Raw genomic sequence first — 25,262 nt, 5'->3', positions numbered from 1 at the left:
ATTTGTCCAGATCCCCCCCCCTGCAATTGCCAAAATATTTGTACCAGATGAACAATTTAAGCACATGAACAATGATAGTCAATTTTAATTGTTTTAGAGGAGGTAGGCCAGCGTGCAGGCCTGCATATTATATTTTTGATGTGATATCATTTTGTTTTGATGGAAAATAATACATTCATAATGTGAGTAAAATAGAAAATAATTATGCGATCTATCGTATGATGTGTTTCAAAATATAGCATATTCCTACATTTGTACCTTCTTTTCACTTTTTCAAATTTCCCAAAACAATTAACCCCTTCATCACTGATGTACGGTACACATGATTATTGCAACACCTTCACATAGCATGCATTGACTGCCAAACAGTTACATGTAAAACTTCATTTGAAACATTGAGCCATAGTTTTTGGAACCCATCCCATCAATTAACATTTATTTATTGATATTTTTTTACTTAAAATTAAAAAATTAATATCTTGAAAATATTGTTCTCCCTCGGCATAGGCCTACATTGTACACATGTACATCTATCATATTTCCTTTTTAAGCCATATTATGAACAAAACATGGTAATTTGTATGGGCCACTACAGTAGTACTGCGATTATTGCAACACCTTCACATAGCATGCATTGACTGCCAAACAGTTACATGTAAAACTTCATTTGAAACATTGAGCCATAGTTTTTGGAACCCATCCCATCAATTAACATTTATTTATTGATATTTTTTTACTTAAAATTAAAAAATTAATATCTTGAAAATATTGTTCTCCTCGCATAGGCCTACATTGTACACATGTACATCTATCATATTTCCTTTTTAAGCCATATTATGAACAAAACATGGTAATTTGTATGGGCCACTACAGTAGTACTGCGATACACATTAATTTCAGCTTCTAAAATGCTACAATTAATGCCAGTTTTAGCTAAGGGAAATTTTACATTAAACTTTAAACAATTCAAAGTACAACTATTTCACACTCTGTATAACACAATGGGCTTTAAAACAAATATAGTGCACAGTGCAATCTATATATAAATAATGAAAGGACTAATTGTGTACATTCCAAATATCAAGTTCTTTTTCCAGTATAATGTAGAAATAATGGAGTGGTAAAGAAATGTTATTTTTTAGGTATTTTTCATTGGAATCACCCTGTATATTTTTTGGCACACCCTGGATATCCATTCAAACTTCAGATTTGCATTCCTCACAATCTATGCTTTCTAAAAATCTATACTTTTGCATAGCTTTGGTGAAAATCTTTTGAAATATATAATCAGAAATACAAAAAAGGAGTTGATTTTTGACAAATTGCAAGATGTGACACAATTATAGGTCCTACCTCAAAAAACATGACCAGATATCAACACATTGTGTTTTGTGCATGGACATCAAGATAGCGTCATATAGATAGTTAAAAGATAATGGGCCCACTGTATTCTGCAGCACCACTCCTGTAATCTATTCCTGAACTAGTCAGCTGAGCCTATTGACAACAAAGTGCACAGAGCACCCTTTTCACTTGTAATGGTGTGAAATACATGTGCCTGTATCATTACAGATTAAAACCTACTACCATTAGTACCAGAGCAATTTAAGTCAACACGCTTCACTAGAATGTGCAATAAATTAGCATTAAAAGTTTTCTTATTTTAGCAGCATTCTAGAAACTCTTGCCGTTTGGAGAAAAGAGGAGTAGTTCAAACCCTGTCAGTGCAGGGCCAAAGTGTTGTGTCTGTGGGCAAGATATAAATTGCTTGTTCCATTCCACCCAGGTGTAAAATGAACAGCTCTCCTGAACAAGGGAACGTTAGCCCGGGGAGGGGCACATCATCAGTGGCGGCGCCAGGAATTTTTATGAGGGGGGGCATTGAGGGGGAAACATGAATTTCAGGGGGGAGGGGGCAAAATCAACAAATTTTGTGCAAAAATGCCGTAAAAAGTGGAAATTTTCGTAATTTTTGGTTTTTACTGGGGGGGGGGCAACAGGGGGGCAAGAGTTCTGACTGGGGTTCATGCCCCCCCCCCCTGTGGCACCGCCACTGCACATCATACATTTTTGGTGGGTATGCTCCCCTGGAATTTTGAGGTGGAGGGTTATTGGAATTGATAGCATACATGTAGCTGTAAAAAGGGGTCTTTTAGAGCTGTGAACAAGTAAAAGGAGGTATTTTGGAGCTGCAAATAGTCAAAATCAAGGGTCTTTCTGATCTTTCTGATTGACAATCGCCTGAAAAAAAAACCCAAAACATGTGAGGAATGAGCAATTTAGGGGTCTATTAGAGCTGAAATTATCAAAATCAAGTTTCTTTCAGTGCTCTCTTTTGGTCAAAATTCAGGGGCTTTGAGAGCTTCACAGTCCAAAAACAGATGTTCTTTCTGGGGGAGCAGACCTGTATGGGTATTTGTATTGAGTCCCGGGTGTTGAGTACCCAACCCAGGCTTTATCCCCTAAAGTCCCCTCCTCAGACACAACACTCAACTAGAAACCAGGAAAAAATTTCTCCTTAAAAGGGGTAGATTTGTTTGTTTTTTCTTATTTCATGTTCATTAAAGATTAATGATGTCCTATAAACATATCATCGTTGGGCAGGAAAAACCTCATGGTTGGGATTCCGAAAGGTGGTTTAACTTAAACCGGTGCTAACTTAAACCTGGGTCTAACTAGTCCCGGCTTAAGCCTAAACCTAGGTTTAAGTTATTTTTACTGATTCAAAGCTCGGACTAGTTAGACCTGGGTTTAAACCTAGGTTTAAACTTAGACCTGGTTTCAGTAGCCGCATAGTACTAACTGTGGTGTATGCTCTTATGCATATTACACGGAACTTTGTGCATGGGTATGATGTTCCAATTTATTTGAAAGGCTATAATAGGCATTGGTGTGGGAAATTGTGAATAAATAGCGGCTAGTAAGGCCTAGAGTTGTTATCTTTTTCATGTTTCTGAGTTTATTGATGAAAATGATTTTTATTTTTTTACCATATACCATGTATACGGAGATCTATAATCCACGAAAGTTCAGTCTTATTTTACTATGATTTTCCCAAGTTTAAACAACACTCACGTTGCATCATTGTAGGCCTAACAGTGATTAAGCTGAAATGGTATTTTTTTTTAAATTTCATTTCTTGATATTTCACATAATACCGGTGCAATAATTATGAAGCCTGGGGAGGGTAAAATGGGGGGCTGTTTTGGCAAGCCAAAGAGAAGAGCAAGCATATTTTACCCAGCTATTTTTTGCACATTGCACGCTCAAAAAGGGGCTTATCCCGCAGAGTATGAAAACGTTCTTTCCGTTTTTCACATGACCAATATGCTCACTGCGCTCGAATTTGCAAATTGGGTTCCCACAAGTTTGACATGGTGTGACGCAAATGTTTTTGGCTGGCCAAGGGGTGGGGGGGGGGGAGAGACAAGCAATTTTTTAGCAGGCCGAGAGGGGCAAGCAATTTTTGTCAGGCTGAGAGGGGCATTCAAAGTGGCACGCTGTTTGGAAATTTCCGCAAGGTTAGTATAATTTGGGCCTACGGAATACCCTCCGCGCTGTCCGTTTATTTCGTTCATGACATTTACAACTCATCGAGGAGGCATCATCACATGGTTCTCTCTTTTACGGACAGCGCGGAGGGTAAGGCCTATATAATTGAAGATGCCTGGTGTATCCTATTGCAGGCATAAAATAGCTATAATTTAGATTTAGAATATTAAAACAAAACACTGACCTATTATAATAAAAGTACAAACTGTGTAGCATATTTATTTTATTATTAATGTTAAACATGATACATAATCCATCACTTCAAATAGTGATTAAGTAATTTTTAACCACCTTGTACATTAAATAATAACATTGAATGAATTCGTTCAACATGTTCAAGTAGCATAGAGGTTTGTTCCCAGCAAACACAAAACGTTTTCGACATCATTCGCAAAAGGTTATAAAAGGTTGTCGGATAACATTTAAATGTCGGGTTATCATAACGGGTATATTAAGGGTATAAAACGTTTTCATAACATTAAATAACATTTGTTGGTAATCTACTGCACAGCAAACACAAATGTTTTTACGTACAGAAAACATTTAAATGTCGGGTTATATAAAGGGTATAAAAACGTTTTAATAACATTCCAAAAACATTCTTGAAAACTTGATACAAAACATTCTAAACAGAATGTTATTTTGGGGTTGAAAAAATATTGTGCGAAAAATGTTTGTCCAAAATATTTTCAATAAAGTTTTAAAAACCTTTTCATGACCTTTATATAACCCGACATTTAAATTTTATTAAAAGGTTTTGAAAAAACATTTCTGTGTTTGCTGTATTGACACAATATTTGGTAAAAATTTTTTTTGTAGTGTGTTTTCATACAAAACGCTTTAAAACGTTATCATGACCTTTATATAACCCGCCATTTTAATGTTATTAAAACGTTTTTACCTAAACCAAAAGTCAAAATATAACTTATTTAAAACGTTTTGAAAAGGTTTTTGTGTTTGCTGGGTTGTCATGGGCGTCGATCTGTTCTGAAAATGGAGGAGGGGGCACGGATGTGAAAAGATATGTCAGCGCCGCACGTATGAGAGGGATGCCCTGGGGGACACTCAAGTATGATAGTGTACGCATGTGTGACCAAATTTTCTTTAAACCCCCTACCAGCAAATCTAGGGCCTATAATTTAATATAAAATTTACCCCCTAATGAGTTTTTTGCCTAGTAAAAATGAAGAAATGTACACTTTTTGGGCTTGTAATTTACCAAATATTTGAAAAGGTACCCTAAACAAGTTGTTCAGTTGCAGAAAATCAGTGTTTTTTAGACCCTGCATGCGTCACTCACGTAACTTGCCTTGCCTAAAAAAACACCCCCTTTTTCTTGTTTTTTTGGTCACGCATGCGTGCAGACCATTTATGTGAGTGGTCGCCCCGGGGAGGGATGTGCCCCTTCAGAAGTTGAAAAAAAAAAGCAAAATAATGTCCAAATTTTGAAGTCATTTGGTGGACATTTTACATTATTTTTATGCATATCTCAAAATGGCTATTATACTGTAGACTACCCCGGTACTATATTGATTCAGTTACCAAAATGCGAAGGGGGCATAGGCCTTCTCGGACATTTGATATTATGTCCCCCTCCAGGGGTTGACGCCCGTACTGGTTTCATATAGGAAAGTAGTGAAGACCATGTTACCTATTAAAGGACATGTTTAAAATTATTAATACCTTTCTAAGACTTAATAATAATTACGATAGTGTGTAAAACGTGCAACATACAAAACTTGTCTTCATTTCCATTGAGTAGTGTACACAAACTAGTATTCCGGAGTAATAATATCGATACCAGAAGTCTCATATGTTATCATGTTTGTGTTACACTAGGCTTAAACATGTTAAAGGCCTATAACATTTAGCAAGGTAAAAAGTTTCATAACACTTGTGGTTGTACTGCTCATCGATATCGATTCTGTGGTCCTAACTTTGATGGCCAGTGGATCTCAGCCGGGGATCGCGGTTACTTCATCATGTAGATTGTTCTGTAATGAAAGAAAGAAAAAAAAATAGTATGTTTAAAATATGAATTAGAACTATATCCAACTCTGCCCCCCCCCCCCCCTCCACACACACACCCCCACTCTCAATTTTGAGATTTTGGCATGTGAAGAAAATTTATAATTTTCTCATAAAATTATTGCTGTTTTCTGTTGAGATGTTTCTTTTACTAGGCCTGGTATCATATTCATGAACAAAAAGTATAAAGATTTGTACGAAGTCTAATTTAAATTTATGCATTCTAATTTTTGGAAAAAGCATGTTTTGTTCTTTTAACCAATCGTTTCAAAGGTAACACACAAAAAGTAAAAATTAGAGCAAAATTGTGGCATATACTCAAGATTTTGAATGCTTAGACATGTTCCAAGTATTTGATTTAAATTGTGACTCGATTGTCAGAAAACATGTTTTTGGCTTTTCCCCCCAAGAAATTAGTACAATAGTAAACGTTTTCTATTTATATCTACAGTCAGTACCAAATGAATGATTACGATTGAGCTAGCTATGTTTCGTTTGTCAGACTTGATGGGTTTTTTAATCCAATAAAATCAGTGCTTTTTTTTTTTGTGGAATGGGGCAGTAAATTACCTCATACCTACATTGCCATACTTTTAAACTTACCAAAATAACCTCAAGTTATGGTGCATGGGAATCATCACTCAGATTAGAAAACATTCCTCTTGACATGACATTGACAGTTTGACCTGTAAACCGGGAAAAAAAAAAAAAAAACAAAACAAAGCATACCATTTTATTTTGTGCTGCTGTTAATCAGTCGCAGAGTTTCATGCATTTAAAATTTGCAATTTGTAGTAATATTTAGGCCTACATGATCATGATGGTATCTAAAAATATACTTCAGTGAGCACTGAGAATTCAATAAAATTAATCAGTCACAGGAATGATGAGCAATGTTTGACCAAACCAAAGCCTAGTAGGCCCACCAGTTATACCACGATGACCTGATAAATGCTCTAGCACGAGTCCGACAAAATATTAAACAAACGGTAGGCCTAGATTTCATATTAAAATAATTAATTAGGCAGAGCTTCAAGTTCAATAATAAGCCTGGAACAGCCTGAGTCCAGGCCTAGCCAGCCTGTAAACATAGGGCCTATGTAGGGCAGGCATATCATCACATAATTATGCCATAGGCCTATGCCCCAATAAATGGTACAGACCGGTATTAAGGCTAGGGCCTAGGATGTTCCACTACCAAGCTTGAACTTGAAGCCTTGACCTATTATTTACATAGACAAAATCCTACATCTTGAAGAACATAGGCCTACGGAAAATATCTGTCTAGTGGGTACCGGTACTGATACAGTTTTTGCCTAGGCTACCATGGCTACAGCCCATCCCATGATATCCTAAGCCCTAGGCTAGCCAGCTAGGACCATCATGACCAGGCCAGGGCCGCCTGATGGGGTAGGCCTAAACGTTTTACTTCTTCTACACGGCTTCTAACACCACGACATCACTCTACCGTGAGTATTAAACTCCTGAGTCCTTACATCTTCATTTCAAGCTGCTTCATTTCAAGCTGAAACTCATTGGAAAAAAGCCCGGACTTACAAGGGAACATTGAAAAGGCTTTGTGCGAGCTTCGTTTGCTGATAAAAATCCACAAAGCCTCGGCTAGGGCAGCTATTCTCCTGTACACGGTATTAACATGTAATTTGTTAAGCCTAACCTAATCGATTCCTAAGCTTGACTAAAACAATACCACAGCCTAAAATCGTCACCAATATAAATGAGTGATTTGCATTATATAGGGGCTTTTAGGTGGTAAAACAGTATTAATATGTCACGAATAAGCCGACCTTTCTTACCTTCACTGTCATGACGCTGCCCTATGCTATTGCACTGTGCCGTGAGTACCGGTATCGGTATGACTGTCACTGCCGTGTATTGTACTGCCACTGCCATGCCCATGATTGCAGCTGTGTACAAGCTTGGCCGATCACCTCCGCTTTCAAACTCTGGTTACAATTGTCACAACTCTTCTCTATTCATTATGGAACGTAATCCTTTTATTATGACTTCCACAAATTGGTTCTGTGGCACATTTTTCCAGTTGCAAATACCACGAATTGCAGTGGTCCGCTTCCGTAACAAGCAGGCTTCAGTGGTTGGCATGCAGACAAATGCACTTAAACCTGGACTTAAACCTACCACCTGCCAGGTTTAAGTTAGACCCGGCTTTTGCGACTTTAGTACTCAGCTTTAGACCCAGGTTTAACTTAAACCAGCTACGGGAAACGCAACTTTGGTTTAAACCTAGGTTTAAACCTGGGTTTAGCTAAACCTAGGTTTAAACCACCTTTCGGAATCCCAACCCATATGTTGGCCCCTGAACATGTTTAAAGCAAAACCTCCTACATGTATGTAACCTGTTGGCAGTTTTGTTTTAAACATGTTCAGGGGCCAAAAGCACATAGGATAGGAGGTTAATAGTTTTGTTTCATAGCTGACCCCTCCCTGCTGTTGGAAATGGGTCAAAAATAGCAGGTAACCATGGTAACACTAACATTGATGTTTAAACGAGCATGTAATCAACATTTATAACCTTATCAAACTAGTTTTGTTGTTAAAAATACATTCAATATCATCAATCTTTTGAGGATTAAAGATTGATAGCATTGAATGCTTTGAGGAAATACTTCAGGTTCAGTTTTATTGACCAGAAAAACATAGACATACATGTACACATAAAATTTGCATGAAAATTTCATGAATCCTTCAGGCTAAAAGAAATTGTTATGTCTCAAAGCTGCTGCTTGCGCTTTCATTTTTCTTAGGACGTTCATGTATATGTCAGCTGAAATGGCAAATTTATTTTTTATTTGCTTTTTTTTTTTTTTTTTATTCTCAGACAAATTTGGAAGAAAAGTTAATTGATTTGATACTCGCATTGTTTAGGTATAAAACAATTGATATTCCTACTTCAGTTGTGTAAATCAACCACAATTTTATGCTGTACTTTCTTTTGAAAAATTTTAAAATTAAGATGTCATTTTTGAGTGTTTAAAAACACTCACAAATGACATCTTAATTTTAAAAATTTTCAAAAAATCTTTAAAAAATAAAAAAAATCTTTAGAAAAAAATGCATTCAGCATTCATGTGCTTTGAGACATAATTTGTTTTTGCTTAGCCTCATAGCTTGCAAATTATAACAAAATCATGCACAGTTAACATTTCATTTAACTTCATGATCATGGCAAGTCTATCATTGTCACGCCAAGCTCAGAACTGCAATGAATATTTTGCCTCAAGGGGCATAAATTATTTTGCCCAAATGCTAACCCTAACCCCAAACTTCATGTATTGTACTGGGTGTTGTATTAGTTTAGAACATGCTTGATAAATACAGTGTACTTCAACTATATTTATAAATTTATGCATATTTATAAATACGCACCTGGTCACCTCAGTGCTGCCATAACAGCTTGTAGACAGGAAGTCTGGAAGTGACCTTCTGCACGGCGGCAGTATTTTTATGCGGTACATTTTAAATGTAAAAGGCGGTAAACGACACCAGATTGTGCAGCAAATTTTGTTTAACTTTGTGATATTATTGTAAACATTTCTTTCAATAAATATTTTTTCCGTCTGCAAATACTTATATAATATTGAATGGCTTTTAGTGTGATACAAGAATATATTGCACGAGATAGAAAAATATTGCACGAGTCGAAGACGAGTACTGCAATATTTTTCTATCAAGTGCAATATATTCTTGTATCAAACAAAAATAAGCCATTCAATATTATTATTATTATTTATATCAGGCTTTTGCTATGCGCTAAAATGAAAATTTAAGCTTACCTAGCCTTTAACCAATATGTATTGTAATGTAAGCTTACCTTTGGATCTTCTTGTTTTCTGCTCTTTACTCTCCAAAGACAATTTCGGAATAATTATATATATGTTTATTTGTAGATGTGGATTATATTTCCTAAGGTTATCATCATCCAGAATTGCCGCGAATTGTGATTTTACTTGTTTATACAGTACGAAATCTCCTGTGAGCCGTTCACGATGTCTGTAGTGTATTGTTGTGCTGTTGTATCATGACGCGTGTTGGTGCCGTCACCATGGTAACGCGTACGCGATACGCGTACAATATTAAAGAAATATTGTATTGCATCCGGGTATTTTGAAAATATTGTACAATATACAGTTTTATTGTATCACTCAAAAGCCTGAATATAAATAATAATTTTAAATATTGTTTATCATAACATCAGAAATCCTCCAATGTGTAATAACAGGGCCGTAGCAAGCGGGGCAGCCAAGGATGCCATAGCCGCCCCACTTTTTGAGAAATTTGTTATGTTTTTCTTTATATCTTTATTTTAATTTGGGCATATATTTGCATTTTGGCCGCCCCACATTTGTCATGGCCGCCCCACATTTTTCAACCTTGCTAGTGCTACGGCCCTGTGTAATAATTTTGCCTTTTTAAAGTTATTTATAGCAGGGTACCCATGCCTCCCCTGTTAATAGAGCTCTGTTAAGTTGAAACTGATAAAATCATCATCAGGACAAGAGGGATTTTACTGCTGGGTTTGGTACAGAATCTTAAAATAAAAAATGCATGTTGTTCAAAATAAAATCAATTGACAATTTTGGCAAGCATAAACATTTGATGCAGGCAGGCAATTGAAAACTAGGGTGGTGAGAGTAGTGGGATAAGAAGGGGTGGGGTGTGGTATGAGTTGGTAGTTTTAGGGAGTCAGGTAGAGCAGTGGGGGTTAAACATGTACATGTAGAAGGGTAGGGCAGCGGGGTAGGGTGGAGTCAGGTGGGGTGGGATAGGGTGACTGGAATAGTGTAACTGGAGTAGGGTGCGGTGGGGTGGGGTGGGATCAATCACGAAAGCAGGCAAGTTGAGAACTACCTATATAACTATTCCAGAATGAGTGTAGACTAAATGGTTTTATACTCGCAGGTCAGCAACCAATCATGCACCGCGAAATGGTCTTTTTAATTTGGTCTTCAATTATAGCCTCTTCCCAAAAAAATACAATCCCAACCATTCACCAACCAACCCTACGTGTACTTGGTAAGTCTGTCTAACTGTAGAACATTATGTTCTTTTGTATGTCGCCTTTCCCCAATGTACTGAATGTGCGTTTGATATTTAATTAATGTACACATACATTGTGTAAAACCTTTTCTCTCTTTACAGCAAATTATCCAGAAGATGTAGTGGACAAATTACCAGGGAATTTCTGACAGGCGTGTACTATGGTTGGGCTGCAGTGGACGGTGGCGATGTACATAAAATGTGTATGAGTATTGGATGGAATCCGTATTATAAAAATGAAAAGAAATCCATGGTGAGTATTTTTCTTCCCCCCAGTTTTGAGGCAAAACGTCCCAAATTACGTACATTTCCTCTTTTTGCTGCAATTTTGCATAATATTTGTCGATTTTTCCCCCCGGAAATTCACTTTGCCCCCCCCCCCATGCCCCCAGAAAAAAAAAAATTCTGGTGCCGCCACTGTTTTTAGTCAAAATGGCTTATCTGAGACCAGCAGGCCTGAGACCGAGATCAGGCAATCTGAGACCCAAGACCGAGACCACCTAGTTCAAGACCAAGACCATGGTTGAGGGTGGGCACATTATATACCAATTTTCTACAAATGTGGGACCTATTTCTAATTTTCTATACCTAAGGCCCAGATTGTGGGCCAACTTTAACACAAGTTTCACCAATTTTTCTCAAAATGTTTGTTTGTTTTCAAAGTTTTGCCAACCCGCATAGCTAGAACCCTGTAGATACCATCACCTAAGTATTCACATCCTGTCTAAATAGATGTTTAGATTCTGATTTATCTACACCCGTTATTTTAATGCTCTGCATTCTGGCCATATGCTTCAGCATAAAAAGTACCAAGTTTTGTGATATTTTCTCAAAATATCAAGAGCTGTCTCAAGAACCACTGAACCAATACTAGGCTTGTTTGTACTCATTTTAATGCATTTTTCATGCTGATTCCAAATATGATCATGAAAATGTATAATTCTGACAATTTTGAATTTTTAAAGAAAATTTGAAATTTGTTGTTTGCAGTCGACACAAGCATGGAGAGGGTTAATAATAAAAGAGAGTGAAAAGGTAATCTTGAAAGTAGCAGAAAAGAAAACACAATTGATTATGAAAAGTGTACAGGTGTCAACATTGATTGCAAATAATGGATTCAAATCAGTGGAAAAGTGATTACCAGAAATAAATTGCCTGCCATGGGAGGAAGGCACGTGTCACACATTAGCTGTGATAGTTTAAAAGCAAAGTAATGATTTCTAAACAGTGGAAAAGTGAAAATAAATAAATCTCCTCTCATTTAGAGGCATTATCAGCAGACAGCGATTTGCTCATTCGGAAAATCTTAAAAGTCAACCAGATTTTGCTATGATTGTTCTCGGGCGGGTGAACATGCCCAAAACGTCTGTTTTAATTTATTGGCCTTTTTAAAAAATTGAATTGAACTTATTGAATTAAAATTCAATAAGTGCAAGACATACATTGCATCAGGCGGTGGATGACATGATCGAGCCGGCAACTTGTGAAACCGCCCGGCCGTATGGCATTTTCCATATACTCGGTTAGTTTTGTGGGGTTCGATTATCGAACCCCAACGGTTTTAGCTTGTATTTATATTATTTATCAACATATGCCTATTTGTTTGTGATATTTCAAGCATTTTAAAATGTCAAAATAATCCCATTCAATTACACGGTTGACGATGAAAATATACTGAATTTAGAGAATGCAATGCGGCCACCACCTGCATTGCATGGAAATATTATGTTATTATTGGTGTCTTTTATGACTCGACCATTTGCTGCAAGATCAATGTATTAATTAAGAGTATGCTGCAGGTTTTTTTAATAAAACTGAAAAAATATGGATCCTGCTATTCCACAATAGAGAAGGTAGGTACATGTATCTATTTGAATGGGGCTTCAACTAATACTGCTGTTTGCCATATGTTTTTGCTCAAGTTTTCATTGCATAAGTAGGCCCTGTAATGACAATTTTAATGACTTGCCCTTCACTGCAATACATATTATTTTACACTTCCTTTAAGACTTTATTGGGAGGAAAGGTACGTGTCACACGTTAGCTGTGATTGTTGTAAAAGCATAGTTATGACCTCCAAACAGTGGAAAAGTGAAAATAAATAAATAGATAGCCTGTCATCTGTATTGGGAGGAAAGGCACGTGTCGCACGTTAGCTGTGATTGTTGTAAAAGCATAGTTATGACCTCCAAACAGTGGAAAAGTGAAAATAAATAAATAGGTAGCATGTCATCTGTATTGGGAGGAAAGGCACGTGTCACACGTTAGCTGTGATTGTTATAAAAGCAAAGTTATGACCTCCAAACAGTGGAAAAGTGAAAATAAATAGCTTAGCATTGATTATATTTGGAAGGCACGTGTCGCATGTTAGCTGCAATTGAGTCAAATAACACTCAACAATAGTTGCATTCCCAGTGGCACAGTTCACTAGTAATCTCCATAACTATCACATCTCAAAAACAATTGACCTTGAGTCATGGAGTATGAGTGTTTGTCTCCAACACATCCAACGGTCATTCTGTTATAATATGAAAATATGTTGGGTTTAAGGAACTGTGCCATGGGTAGATGAGCATGTTTCAGATCCTCATACATTCCAATCCCCAAGGGCACAATTCTTGAACCCCAATATGCTTGTGCAGTATTTAGTGACCTTTAAATGTATTGGGTACAAAAACTCATACTCCACAACTCCAGGTCAACTTTCAGGCTATGTTTGCTGAATTGAGATTATGGAACTTTGTCATGATAAATGAGGCCATTTTGGCTTATATAGTGAAGAGGAGACAGTGTGATGTAAGCAGAGATGGTGTAAAGTCTCAGATGCTGGCTAATGCAAATAATTGAAGTGCTGGGTCATGCAGATGATTTACAAATCCACCCACTTAAGATTTGGTAAAATATTTTGGTTATGAAATCGATGACGTCTTGCCAACATGGAAGGAGCTTTTTAATAAGGAAATGGAAAATCTTGGATCAACATGAAAAGGAAGTGTAGTATTTGGGACTTTCTTTGAAATAATTGAAATACAACTTGAACTTATACAAGTAAACAAAAGTCTTGAATGTCTTTGCTCAAGTGATTTATTCGGAATCACAAATTTAGTACTGGAACATTTTCACTTTGGATCAGTGTAGACGTGGGTCTATGTTGTAGATAGTAGATTTTTTTTCATAAGGACTGAGCTGGTGTTTTATTATAGTTTAGACTTGTGGCCATCACCCCAACCATGGCTTTAATCCTCAGTATCCAAATGTCTTAATCCTAATCCTAAACTGAACCCTAATGGGCTATTCCAGTTGAACTCCATACACCCCCTATGGAAGATGTGACCTTAATCTCCCACACAGGGAGTGTGAATTTCAAATGGAGTTATCTGGATGGGTGAATCCATTTGAAATCCACACTCCCTGTTTAGGAGATCAAGGTCACATCTTCTATAGAGGGTTTTCAACTGGAATAGCCTAATCCTAAGGTCATGGGGTGGTGGTTATTATTTCTTACACTCAGTTTCAGAGAAGAACGGCAGTCCCTTGCTCAGATTGACACGAGCGCCCTGTTAATGAGCGACATACGCGGTGCTTTGCTTGCGCCGACCAATGTTTTGTTATGATTGCCATGAATTTTACATGAAAGTTTACATGAATTGTTTTCCTTATACATGTATAGCTTGTGTAAGAGAGAATATGTATGTATACATACATCCAAGCCACAGCCCAATACAGATAACACAGCAAGTTTTATTTAAATAGAATTGTCCCAAAAGATCTGATGGTGTGCACAGCTGGATTAAATCAGTGCATACGATTGTATATAAGATTCAACTCACTGCATAAACCTTCAAAAAATGCTTCAGCTGGAACACATAGAATTGTATCAAATAAGTTGTTGTATAAAGTGGTTGTGTTTACATGTAGGTTGAGAAGATGTCTTACACTTCCCACAATGCATTTCTTCCAATTTAATTTCCTGTACTGATCCAGATCTTGCAAAATATGTTTATTTCTTGACTATCCAGGGTCAGAATTTCATTTCACAGTGTGAGAATCAATCTTGATTCTTGCAATTCAATTAATTTGCGGGCAGGGTTGTAACTAAAAAAGTTTTAGTGGTGGGCGGCATTTAATGAAAATCTTGCATATTTGGCCATTTTTTTGCCAAAATGGACCAAATTCTTGACTAATTCAATAAAATTGTGCAATTTTGGCCTCTGAGTGGTGGGCTCCAGTGCCAAAATTTCAGCGGAGTGGTGGGCTCTAAAACAGTGGTGGGCTCTGCCGCCCACCACCGCCCACTGTAGCTACATCCCTGTTTGCGGGAATCATTTGATTCCCGCAAATCAACTTCTGTGTAAACTACAAACGTTTGCGGGAACCAATTTTGATTCACACAAAACTGTTTACAAGAATCTTTGCTAGAATTGATCCGGATCTCTGATTCACGCCAAAATTCTGACCCTGCTTAGCCAGACTATTCTCAACATGAAAACAAAAGGAATCTGTTCAAAGTAATAGGAGTGTCATTTACTGGAAAGTGGTGATGCTTCATGTTGCAAAGGATTCTGGGAAGGGAAAGATATCCTCTCTGACAGTAGTTTATTCATAATAGGATATCCGGAGGGAATGGGTCATTCCATTTGTAACCCTCCCCCATACACGCCCTATGGATGTCACACAGGGAGTGTGAATTTCAAATAGGGTTATCTGAATGGGCAACTCCATTCAAAATTTACACCCACTGTGTGGGAGATAAAGGTCATGTCTTCCATAGGGGGGGGGGGTGGATTTCAACTGGAATAGCCCAGTACTGCATTACATGTGTAAGATTGCAATAAGATTGGAACAGTGATTTGCATTTAAGATATGGGATGAGGAAGAAAGAGATTAACAGATAAAAATGAAAGTATTATTCTATTTTAATATACATGTTGGTTTTAAAATAAATACGTATCAATTTTTGAATTTTTTTTTGTCTTAAATATATATACCTTCCAAAATTTTGGTCAAAATGAAAAAAGTCTAATTTTGATCCTTTTGACCTATGTTTTTAGAAAGAAGGATAAATTCAAACATTTGAGAAACACATTCTAGATTTGTGTGTTTAGAACACAATATGCAATTTTTGTCAATTTGGATACTTAGGGTTATGGTGGACTGAAAAAAATTGATATGGAAAATCAAATTTGGCACTTTTCTCAAAAACCAGATAAGATAGCTTACATTGCCCCCAATTGGTTGACTGGAAAAAGTTGCAAACAAAAATAGGTGTTAAGAGAAAGTCAGCATCCGAAAGTCTGTGCACATGGCATATCCTTGTACAAAATTGTTTGAATAACACATCCCACCCCACCCCACCCACCCCACCCCACTCTGGGGCAGTAAGTGTTCAAATCCAAGTTACATGTATATAGATGTGATTTGTAAGGGTTTTTTTTAGAGTAAACTTGTTTGTAGTACCTTTTCTCACTTTTTTCCTTTTTTGTATCATCATACAGGAAACACATATAATGCACACTTTCAAGGATGATTTCTATGGTTGCACATTAAGTATAGCAGTAGTTGGCTATGTCAGACCTGAAAAGAGCTTCAAATCATTAGGTAAGTCTTATGGTGTACAAATGTGATGGTAAACATACTATCAGTGATCATGTTGAAAGCTTAAAAGAAAATGACTTATCAATATTCTCATTTTGAAAATACCAGTATTTTATCCATCCAAAAGTAATAAAAATTGATGAAAGCAGCAGTGCTGTAAATATGTGAAGATCAATTCAATTGCACGTTGTTGTCTGTATACTACATGTTATTTTCAGTAGATAACATGATTGCCCAGTGGCTACATTTGCCATGTTTTATCTGCGATTCTGCGTGTGTTTTTTTTGTACCTCATAGTTGAATTTGCTGTGTATTATCTTCAGTAGAAAACAGACCTGTTCCATGGCTACATATGTGTTTTATTCAGTAGATAGCACACCTGCTACATAGCTACAATTACTGTGTGCTATCTTTAGTAGAAAGCACACCTGCCCCATGGCTACATTTGTTGTGTGCTATCTTCAGTAGATAGCACACCTGCCCCATGGCTACATTTGTTGTGTGCTATCTTCAGTAGATAGCACATCAGCCACATGGCTACAATTACTGTGTGCTATCTTAATAAGTAGATATCATACCTGTGCCATGACTGAATTTATTGTGTTATCTTTATTATTTGTTATCTTCATTTAGCACACCTGCCATCATGGCCATGAAATTTTCCTTTCTCTGCGCAATTACATTTGTTCCACAAAATTTATGTTTTTCAGCACAATATACTATGAAATGTGAACAAATACGGTCTTTTGTTTGTCTGTTTTGTAATGTCAGCCTTGTTTTTCTGCCTGTGTTTTATATGTGTGTTTTATGTATTTTAAGTTTCGCCTTTGTGCGCAATTAGCTGGTTTTTTACACGCATTTCCTCACAGTTTCTTGGTGTGTTTTTTTCAGGGCAATTGGCTATAAATCATTTGTCCCTGCATGCCCATAGCTACATTTATTGTGTGTTATCTTCAATAGATAGCATACCTGTCACATGGCTACAATTACTGTGCGCTATCTAAAAGTAGATAGCACACCTTTTAGATAGCACACCTGTGCCGTGGCTGTATTTATTGTGTGCTATCTTTAGTAGTTAGCACACCTGCCTCATAGCTACATTTGGTAAGTGCTCTTTTCAGTAGATAGCCCACCTGCCCAATGGTTACATTCACTATGTGTTATCTTCAGTAGATAGCACACCTGTGCCATGACTGAATTTATTGTGTGCTATCTTCAGTAGATAGCACACCACCAACATGGCTACAAATACTGTGTGCTATCTTAATAAGTAGATAGCATACCTGTGCCATGGCTGAATTTATTGTGTTATCTTTATTATTTGTTATCTTCATTTAGCACACCTGCCATGAAATTTTCCTTTCTCCGCGCAATTACATTTGTTCCACAAAATTTACGTTTTTCAGCACAATTCACTATGAAATGTGAACAAAAATGGTCTTTTATTTGTCTTTATTGTAATGTCAGCCTTGTTTTTCTGCCTGTTTTATATGTGTGTTTTAGGTATTAAAGTTTCGCGTTCTCTGTGCGCAATTAGCTGGGTGTTTTTTTACGCGCATTTCCACACAGTTTCTTGGGGTTTTTTCAGTGCAATTGGCTATAAATCATTTGTCCCTGCATGCCCATGGCTACATTTATTGTGTGTTATCTTCAATAGATAGCATACCTGTCACATGGCTACAATTGCTGTGTGCTATCTAAAAGTTGATAGCACACCTGTGCCATGGCTGTATTTATTGTGTGATATCTTTATTATGTGTTATCTTCAGTAGATAGCACACCTGCCTCATAGATACATTTGGTAAGTGCTATTTTCAGTAGATAGCCCACCTGCCCAATGGCTACATTCACTATGTGTTATCTTCAGTAGATAGCACACCTGCCCAATGGCTACATTTATTGTGTGCTATCTTCAGCAGATAGCACACCTGCCCCGTGGCTACATTTGCTGTGTGCTATCTTCAGTAGATAGCACACCTGCCTCATAGCTACATTTGGTAAGTGCTCTTTTCAGTAGATAGCCCACCTGCCCAATGGCTACATTCACTATGTGTTATCTTCAGTAGATAGCCCACCTGCCCAATGGCTACATTCACTATGTGTTATCTTCAGTAGATAGCACACCTGCCCAATGGCTACATTTATTGTGTGCTATCTTCAGCAGGTAGCACACCTACTCCATGGCTACATTTACTCTTTGCTATTTTCAGGAGATTTCACACCTACCCCATGGTTTCATTTACTGTGTGCTATCTTCAGTAGATAGCACACCTGCCCCATGGCTACATTTATTATGTGCTATCTTCAGCAGATAGCACACCTGCCCCATGGCTTGATTTGCTGTGTGTTATCTTCAGTAGATAGCACACCTGCCCCATGGCTACATTTATTGTGTGCTATCTTCAGTAGATAGCACACCTGCCCCATGGCTTCATTTGCTGTGTGATATCTTCAGTAGATAGCACACCTGCCCCATGGCTTGATTTGCTGTGTGTTATCTTCAGTAGATAGCACACCTGCCCCATGGCTACATTTATTGTGTGCTATCTTCAGTAGATAGCACACCTGCCCCATGGCTTTATTTGCTGTGTGATATCTTCAGTAGATAGCACACCTGCCCCATGGCTACATTTGCTGTGTGCTATCTTCAGTAGATAGCACACCTGCTTATGGCTTTGATTTGCTGTGTGATATCTTCAGTAGATAGCACACCTGCCCCATGGCTTGATTTGCTGTGTGTTATCTTCAGTAGATAGCACACCTGCCCCATGGCTACATTTGCTGTGTGCTATCTTCAGTAGATAGCACACCTGCCCCATGGCTACATTTGCTGTGTGTTATCTTCAGTAGATAGCACACCTGCCCCATGGCTACATTTATTGTGTGCTATCTTCAGTAGATAGCACACCTGCCCCATGGCTTCATTTGCTGTGTGATATCTTCAGTAGATAGCACACCTGCCTCATAGCTATAATAAATATATAAATAGATAGCCCACCTGCCCAATGGCTACATTCACTATGTGTTATCTTCAGTAGATAGCACACCTGCCCCATGGCTACATTTATTGTGTGCTATCTTCAGTAGATAGCACACCTGCCCCATGGCTTCATTTGCTGTGTGATATCTTCAGTAGATAGCACACCTGCCCCATGGCTACATTTATTGTGTGCTATCTTCAGTAGATAGCACACCTGCCCCATGGCTTCATTTGCTGTGTGCTATCTTCAGTAGATAGCACACCTGCCTCATAGCTACATTTACTGTTTGCTATCTTCAGTAGATAGCACACCTGCCCCATGGCTTCATTTGCTGTGTGCTATCTTCAGTAGATAGCACACCTGCCTCATAGCTACATTTACTGTTTGCTATCTTCAGTAGATAGCACACCTGCCCCATGGCTACATTTATTGTGTGCTATCTTCAGTAGATAGCACACCTGCCCCATGGCTTCATTTGCTGTGTGATATCTTCAGTAGATAGCACACCTGCCCCATGGCTACATTTATTGTGTGCTATCTTCAGTAGATAGCACACCTGCCCCATGGCTTCATTTGCTGTGTGCTATCTTCAGTAGATAGCACACCTGCCCCATGGCTTGATTTGCTGTGTGATATCTTCAGTAGATAGCACACCTGCCCCATGGCTTGATTTGCTGTGTGTTATCTTCAGTAGATAGCACATCTGCCCCATGGCTATATTTGCTGTGTGCTATCTTCAGTAGATAGCACACCTGCCCCATGGCTACATTTGCTGTGTGTTATCTTCAGTAGATAGCACACCTGCCCCATGGCCACATTTATTGTGTGCTATCTTCAGTAGATAGCACACCTGCCCCATGGTCATTTGCTGTGTGCTATCTTCAGTAGATAGCACACCTGCCTCATAGCTTCATTTACTGTGTGCTATCTTCAGTAGATAGCACACCTGCCCTATGGCTACATTTATTGTGTGCTATCTTCAGTAGATAGCACACCTGCCCCATGGCTTCATTTGCTGTGTGATATCTTCAGTAGATAGCACACCTGCCCCATGGCTACATTTATTGTGTGCTATCTTCAGTAGATAGCACACCTGCTATGGCTTCATTTGCTGTGTGATATCTTCAGTAGATAGCACACCTGCCCCATGGCTACATTTATTGTGTGCTATCTTCAGTAGATAGCACACCTGCCCCATGGCTTGATTTGCTGTGTGATATCTTCAGTAGATAGCACACCTGCCCCATGGCTACATTTATTGTGTGCTATCTTCAGTAGATAGCACACCTGCCCCATGGTTTCATTTGTTGTGTGCTATCTTCAGTAGATAGCACACCTGCCCCATGGCTACATTTATTGTGTGCTATCTTCAGTAGATAGCACACCTGCCCCATGGCTTCATTTGCTGTGTGATATCTTCAGTAGATAGCACACCTGCCCCATGGCTTGATTTGCTGTGTGTTATCTTCAGTAGATAGCACACCTGCCCCATGGCTTCATTTGCTGTGTGCTATCTTCAGTAGATAGCACACCTGCCCCATGGCTTCATTTGCTGTGTGATATCTTCAGTAGATAGCACACCTGCCCCATGGCTTGATTTGCTGTGTGTTATCTTCAGTAGATAGCACACCTGCCCCCATGGCTACATTTACTGTGTGCTATCTTCAGTAGATAGCACACCTGCATCATAGCTACATTTGGTATGTGCTATCTTCAGCAGATAGCACACCTGCCCCATGGCTACATTTATTGTGTGCTATCTTCAGTAGATAGCACACCTGCCCCATGGCTTCATTTGCTGTGTGATATCTTCAGTAGATAGCACACCTGCCCCATGGCTTGATTTGCTGTGTGTTATCTTCAGTAGATAGCACACCTGCTACGGCTACATTTATTGTGTGCTATCTTCAGTAGATAGCACACCTGCACCATGGCTACATTTACTGTTTGCTATCTTCAGCAGATAGCACACCTGCCCCATGGCTTCATTTGCTGTGTACTATCTTCAGTAGATAGCACACCTGCCCCATGGCTACATGTGCTGTGTGTTATCTTCAGTAGATATCACACCTACCCCATGGCTACATTTGCTGTGTGCTATTTTCAGTAGTGTATTGTATTTGGTATGTGTTATCTTCAGTAGATAGCACACCTGCCCCTATGGCTACATTTACTGTGTGCTATCTTCAGTAGATACCACACCTGCCTCATAGCTACATTTGGTATGTGCTATCTTCAGTAGATAGCACACTTGCCCAATGGCTACATTTGGTATATGTGTTATCCTCAGTAGATAGCACACCTGCCCCATGGCTACATTTGCTTGCTGTGTGCTATCTTCAGTAGATAACACACCTGCCCCATGGCTACATTTGCTGTATGCTATCTTCAGTAGATCCTGCCACATAGCTACATTTGGTATGTGTTATCTTCAGTATATATCACGCCTGCACCATGGTTACATTTGCTGTGTGTTAACTTCAGTAGATAGCACGCCTGCCCCATGGTTACATTTGCTGTGTGTTAACTTCAGTAGATAGCACACCTGCTCCATGGCTACATTTGCTGTGTGCTATCTTCAGTAGATAGCACGTCTGCCCCATGGCTTCATTTGCTGTGTGCTATCTTCAGTAGATAGCACACCTGCACCATGGCTACATTTGCTGTATGCTATCTTCAGTAGAAAGCAAGCGTGACATGCCTGACCCATCACTACTTTCACTGCAGGGTTGCTTGATTTAAATTATGTCAATTTAAATCACATGATTTTTTTCAAAAAAAAAATCACTGATTTAAACTTTTCATTTTTTACCATTTTTGATCAATGTAAGTTAATTTTTTTAATTAAAAAATAAATAAAAATAAATGTAGACATTTATATAGCGCTTTATGCCGTAAACAGCCTCTAAGCGCTTTACATTTATTCCGCCGTCATTAGAATATGTCGGAACCACGTTTGCAGCCTACAAGTGGCGCAGGGTCCATCAGTACAACGACTGTGACTACCCCTAACAGCTTCCCATTGCACCTGGGTGGGGTGAGGCAAGCGAGGCAAAGCGCCTTGCCCAAGGGCGCCAACACGGTGGTGGGGACGGGAATCGAACCCACGCACGTCGAGCAAGCTCTCAGATTATGAGTCCAAGGCCGTAACCACTGAGCCACCGTGCCCTCACAATTGACTGTTTTATTTCATTCCTTATGCTTCTACAACTTTTGGATACAATTAAATACCTATATGATGCCATTTTATACATTGCTAAAAATTCATAAAGGTGCAGAATTTAACTGGGTTTTCCCCCATGATGTTTCTTTGAAATTTTCACATGTAAAAACATGTTTTGATTTTCTGTAAATACCAGATAGTAGTTCCTGGAATTAAAAAAATTGGACTTGTAATAAAAAAAAATCAAAATAATCAGTAACCCTGATTTACTGTGTGCTATCTTCAGTAAATAACACACAGCTGTCTACTTCTGTCTTCGGTACATTTATTTCATTCTTAGAACCTGGGTAAACCTTTCAATGCACTAGTCTCCCAAGGTACCCACCCAGTCAGCACAAGGTCAACATAACAATATATATAATAATTTTAAATACAATATATGGCATGTTTCACGAGAAATATTGAAAATATTGGATTTTTAATGGAGAGGCAGGTGGGTTTTTTTATCATCCCGCTCCAAAAATGGGCAATTCCAGTTGAAATCTATACACCCCCTGTGGAAGACATGACATTAAAGCCCTAATGTAAATTTATTATTCTATATTCAAAATACTGAAATGGTACTAGAAATAATTGCCGGGAAGGGTTTCTGTCCATATTGAGCTGAAATAACAAGGTAAAGTGAAAGAAACCCTACTGGTTATTTTGGCCATTTTTACTTTAATATGAAGTTCTATAGGAAGACTTTAAGTCATAATTCTTTGAATTCTGACTTTATGTCGACCTTTGCTTTGTTAACCTACAAACACAACAAATTTGGCTGATTCCACTTAGGTGCAAGTTGGGACATGTGTAAACATTACACGTATGCCAAAAAAATCAGGTTTGAAAAAAATTAACCAATTTCATATGATGAGATTGTACATTATGGCTTTAATGTTCCACACAGGGAGTGCAAATTTCAGCTGATTCATGAATTTTTATGTATGCAAGTATTTGTGACATGATCAAGGGGAATGAGTCGCATGTTGGCCCTGGTTGAAAATGAGTTTTACATATGTTTCTAAAGAAGACATTAAGAGCTTTCAGAAACTGAAAACACCATGTTGATACAACTTTGTGAAGTTACGTCAATTTATCAATCGCTAAAAACAATGTAAAACAAAAGAATTTTAACACTTTATTTGCCAATATCTCAAAATCAATATTAGCGACATCCGACTCATTTCCCTTGATCGTGTCACATTTTACTTCCCTTTAAGAAAATGTAGAAATGCAACAATTTCATGTCACAGAAACATGGATTCTCTCCAAAACGAGAACATTTTAATGCCATGAAAACATCAAGCTTTACAGGACTGCATTTTGATTTGTAAGGGCAGATTTATTTACTTAATTTCTTTTTGTTATTTTCTTTTCTCAGATGACTTAATATCAGCAATCAAATCAGATATAGCTGAAGCAGAGGTCCAATTAGATAAACCAGAAAACATCAAAATCAAAGAAGACAATTTCTTCAGGGAAGGAGGAAGCTAACCCAGGGTGATGGTATAGATATGTTAGATATGAATTTATTTTATGTGATAGGGTACTGAATAGAGCTGTATAATACAGACAGTAAAAAAAATAATGTACCAGTTATGTTCACCACCGTGTATCCTAAGACAAATATGTCAAAATTAAAACCAGCAGCCAATACCTGTACCCTTTAGCTCTGATTTTTAAAAGACCGCATTCGTTTAAATTGGTTGATAATTAAAGAAATGGTGATCAAAAACCCAAGGAAGGAAAGAAATCAATTACACTTTAATATTTTATTCGATAAAGTATGGTGCTAGTTCGCTTGTTCAAGAACGCTTTGTGCACAAATGAATAGGGCATCCAATGGAGCAATCGGCAACTTCTGAATTTGCATCTTCCTTGGGGTTTTGGATCACTGTGTCTTTATTTCTTGACTGATTTTAACAAATGAGGTCTTAAATCTGACATAAGAGATGCAGCTATTGGATGCTGGTTCTAATCATGTCATATCTGTCTTTGTTTAGGATATACAGGGGTGAAATTAACTGGTACCTTAATTCTTTCACTGTCTGTAATTGACACTTCTGAGCACAAATTGCTGCCAGCCAGTGGGGGAAAAAGTTGGAAAAAGCTCATAACCACATCAATTTTCACTGCAGCTGCAGAAAATTAACTCTAGCTAGAATTTTATTAAGCTAGAGTGGATTTGTGAAAATGTATGTACAGAAATAGAATATATCTATAATGTAGGGAAGCAAAATGATGATATCTAAGTTTTTATTTCATTGAATTAGGAAGGGATAAACAAAATAAATGCTTAACATTAGTTGCACTTTTTTGTAATTGGGAAATTATAACAGGCAAATTATTAGATGGCTTATAAGCACTGGTTTAGGGCAGAATATCTTATACAGGACATTTGTGATATAGTTCCATGGTGATTGGCTAATAAAGGACCAACATTATAGTGGGCTAATATAGCTACTAAAGTTTGTTCGGCTTGTATAAGGCGGAAAAAATAAGACTCATAACACTTTGTATTGATATAGAGTGGCATACACACAGGTGGGCGTACTTGCGCTAGTTGTGCATTGCGTAATGCGTGACTGGTGCATAAGCATGTGGATTTACACAGGCGTGAGATGGGACTTTATTGATGCACGCAGTAACATAAGCTGAATAATTTTCGCCTTATATAAGCCAAACAAACTTAAAGTTTGGATCTTAAAAGACTCAATGTCTTTTATATGTTAGAGCTAGATTGAGGTATAGGAAATTACTTTAAAATATTAAATTGGTGTTGATTGACACCAATATTGGGCTAATCCATGTAAAGTCCTTATTCC

General features: G+C 37.9%; 1 protein-coding gene across 1 annotated transcript in view; it reads left to right on the top strand.

Annotated features, from left to right (window-relative positions):
* The window catches only part of LOC140142550 (riboflavin kinase-like), a 28,311-nt gene extending 3,943 nt beyond the window's left edge, over positions 1-24,368 (top strand). Inside the window, 4 exon segments of the mRNA XM_072164545.1 lie at positions 10,759-10,800; positions 10,803-10,909; positions 16,152-16,254; positions 23,819-24,368. Coding sequence (XP_072020646.1) covers positions 10,759-10,800; positions 10,803-10,909; positions 16,152-16,254; positions 23,819-23,931 — 365 coding nt within the window. The 3' untranslated portion in view covers positions 23,932-24,368.
* The last annotated feature ends 894 nt before the right edge of the window (positions 24,369-25,262 follow it).

The sequence above is a fragment of the Amphiura filiformis genome, chromosome 20, assembly GCF_039555335.1.
Source record: "Amphiura filiformis chromosome 20, Afil_fr2py, whole genome shotgun sequence".
Taxonomy (NCBI): domain Eukaryota; kingdom Metazoa; phylum Echinodermata; class Ophiuroidea; order Amphilepidida; family Amphiuridae; genus Amphiura; species Amphiura filiformis.
The sequence above is the reverse complement of the archived record's forward strand: the minus strand, read 5'-3'. Positions and strand labels throughout refer to the sequence as shown.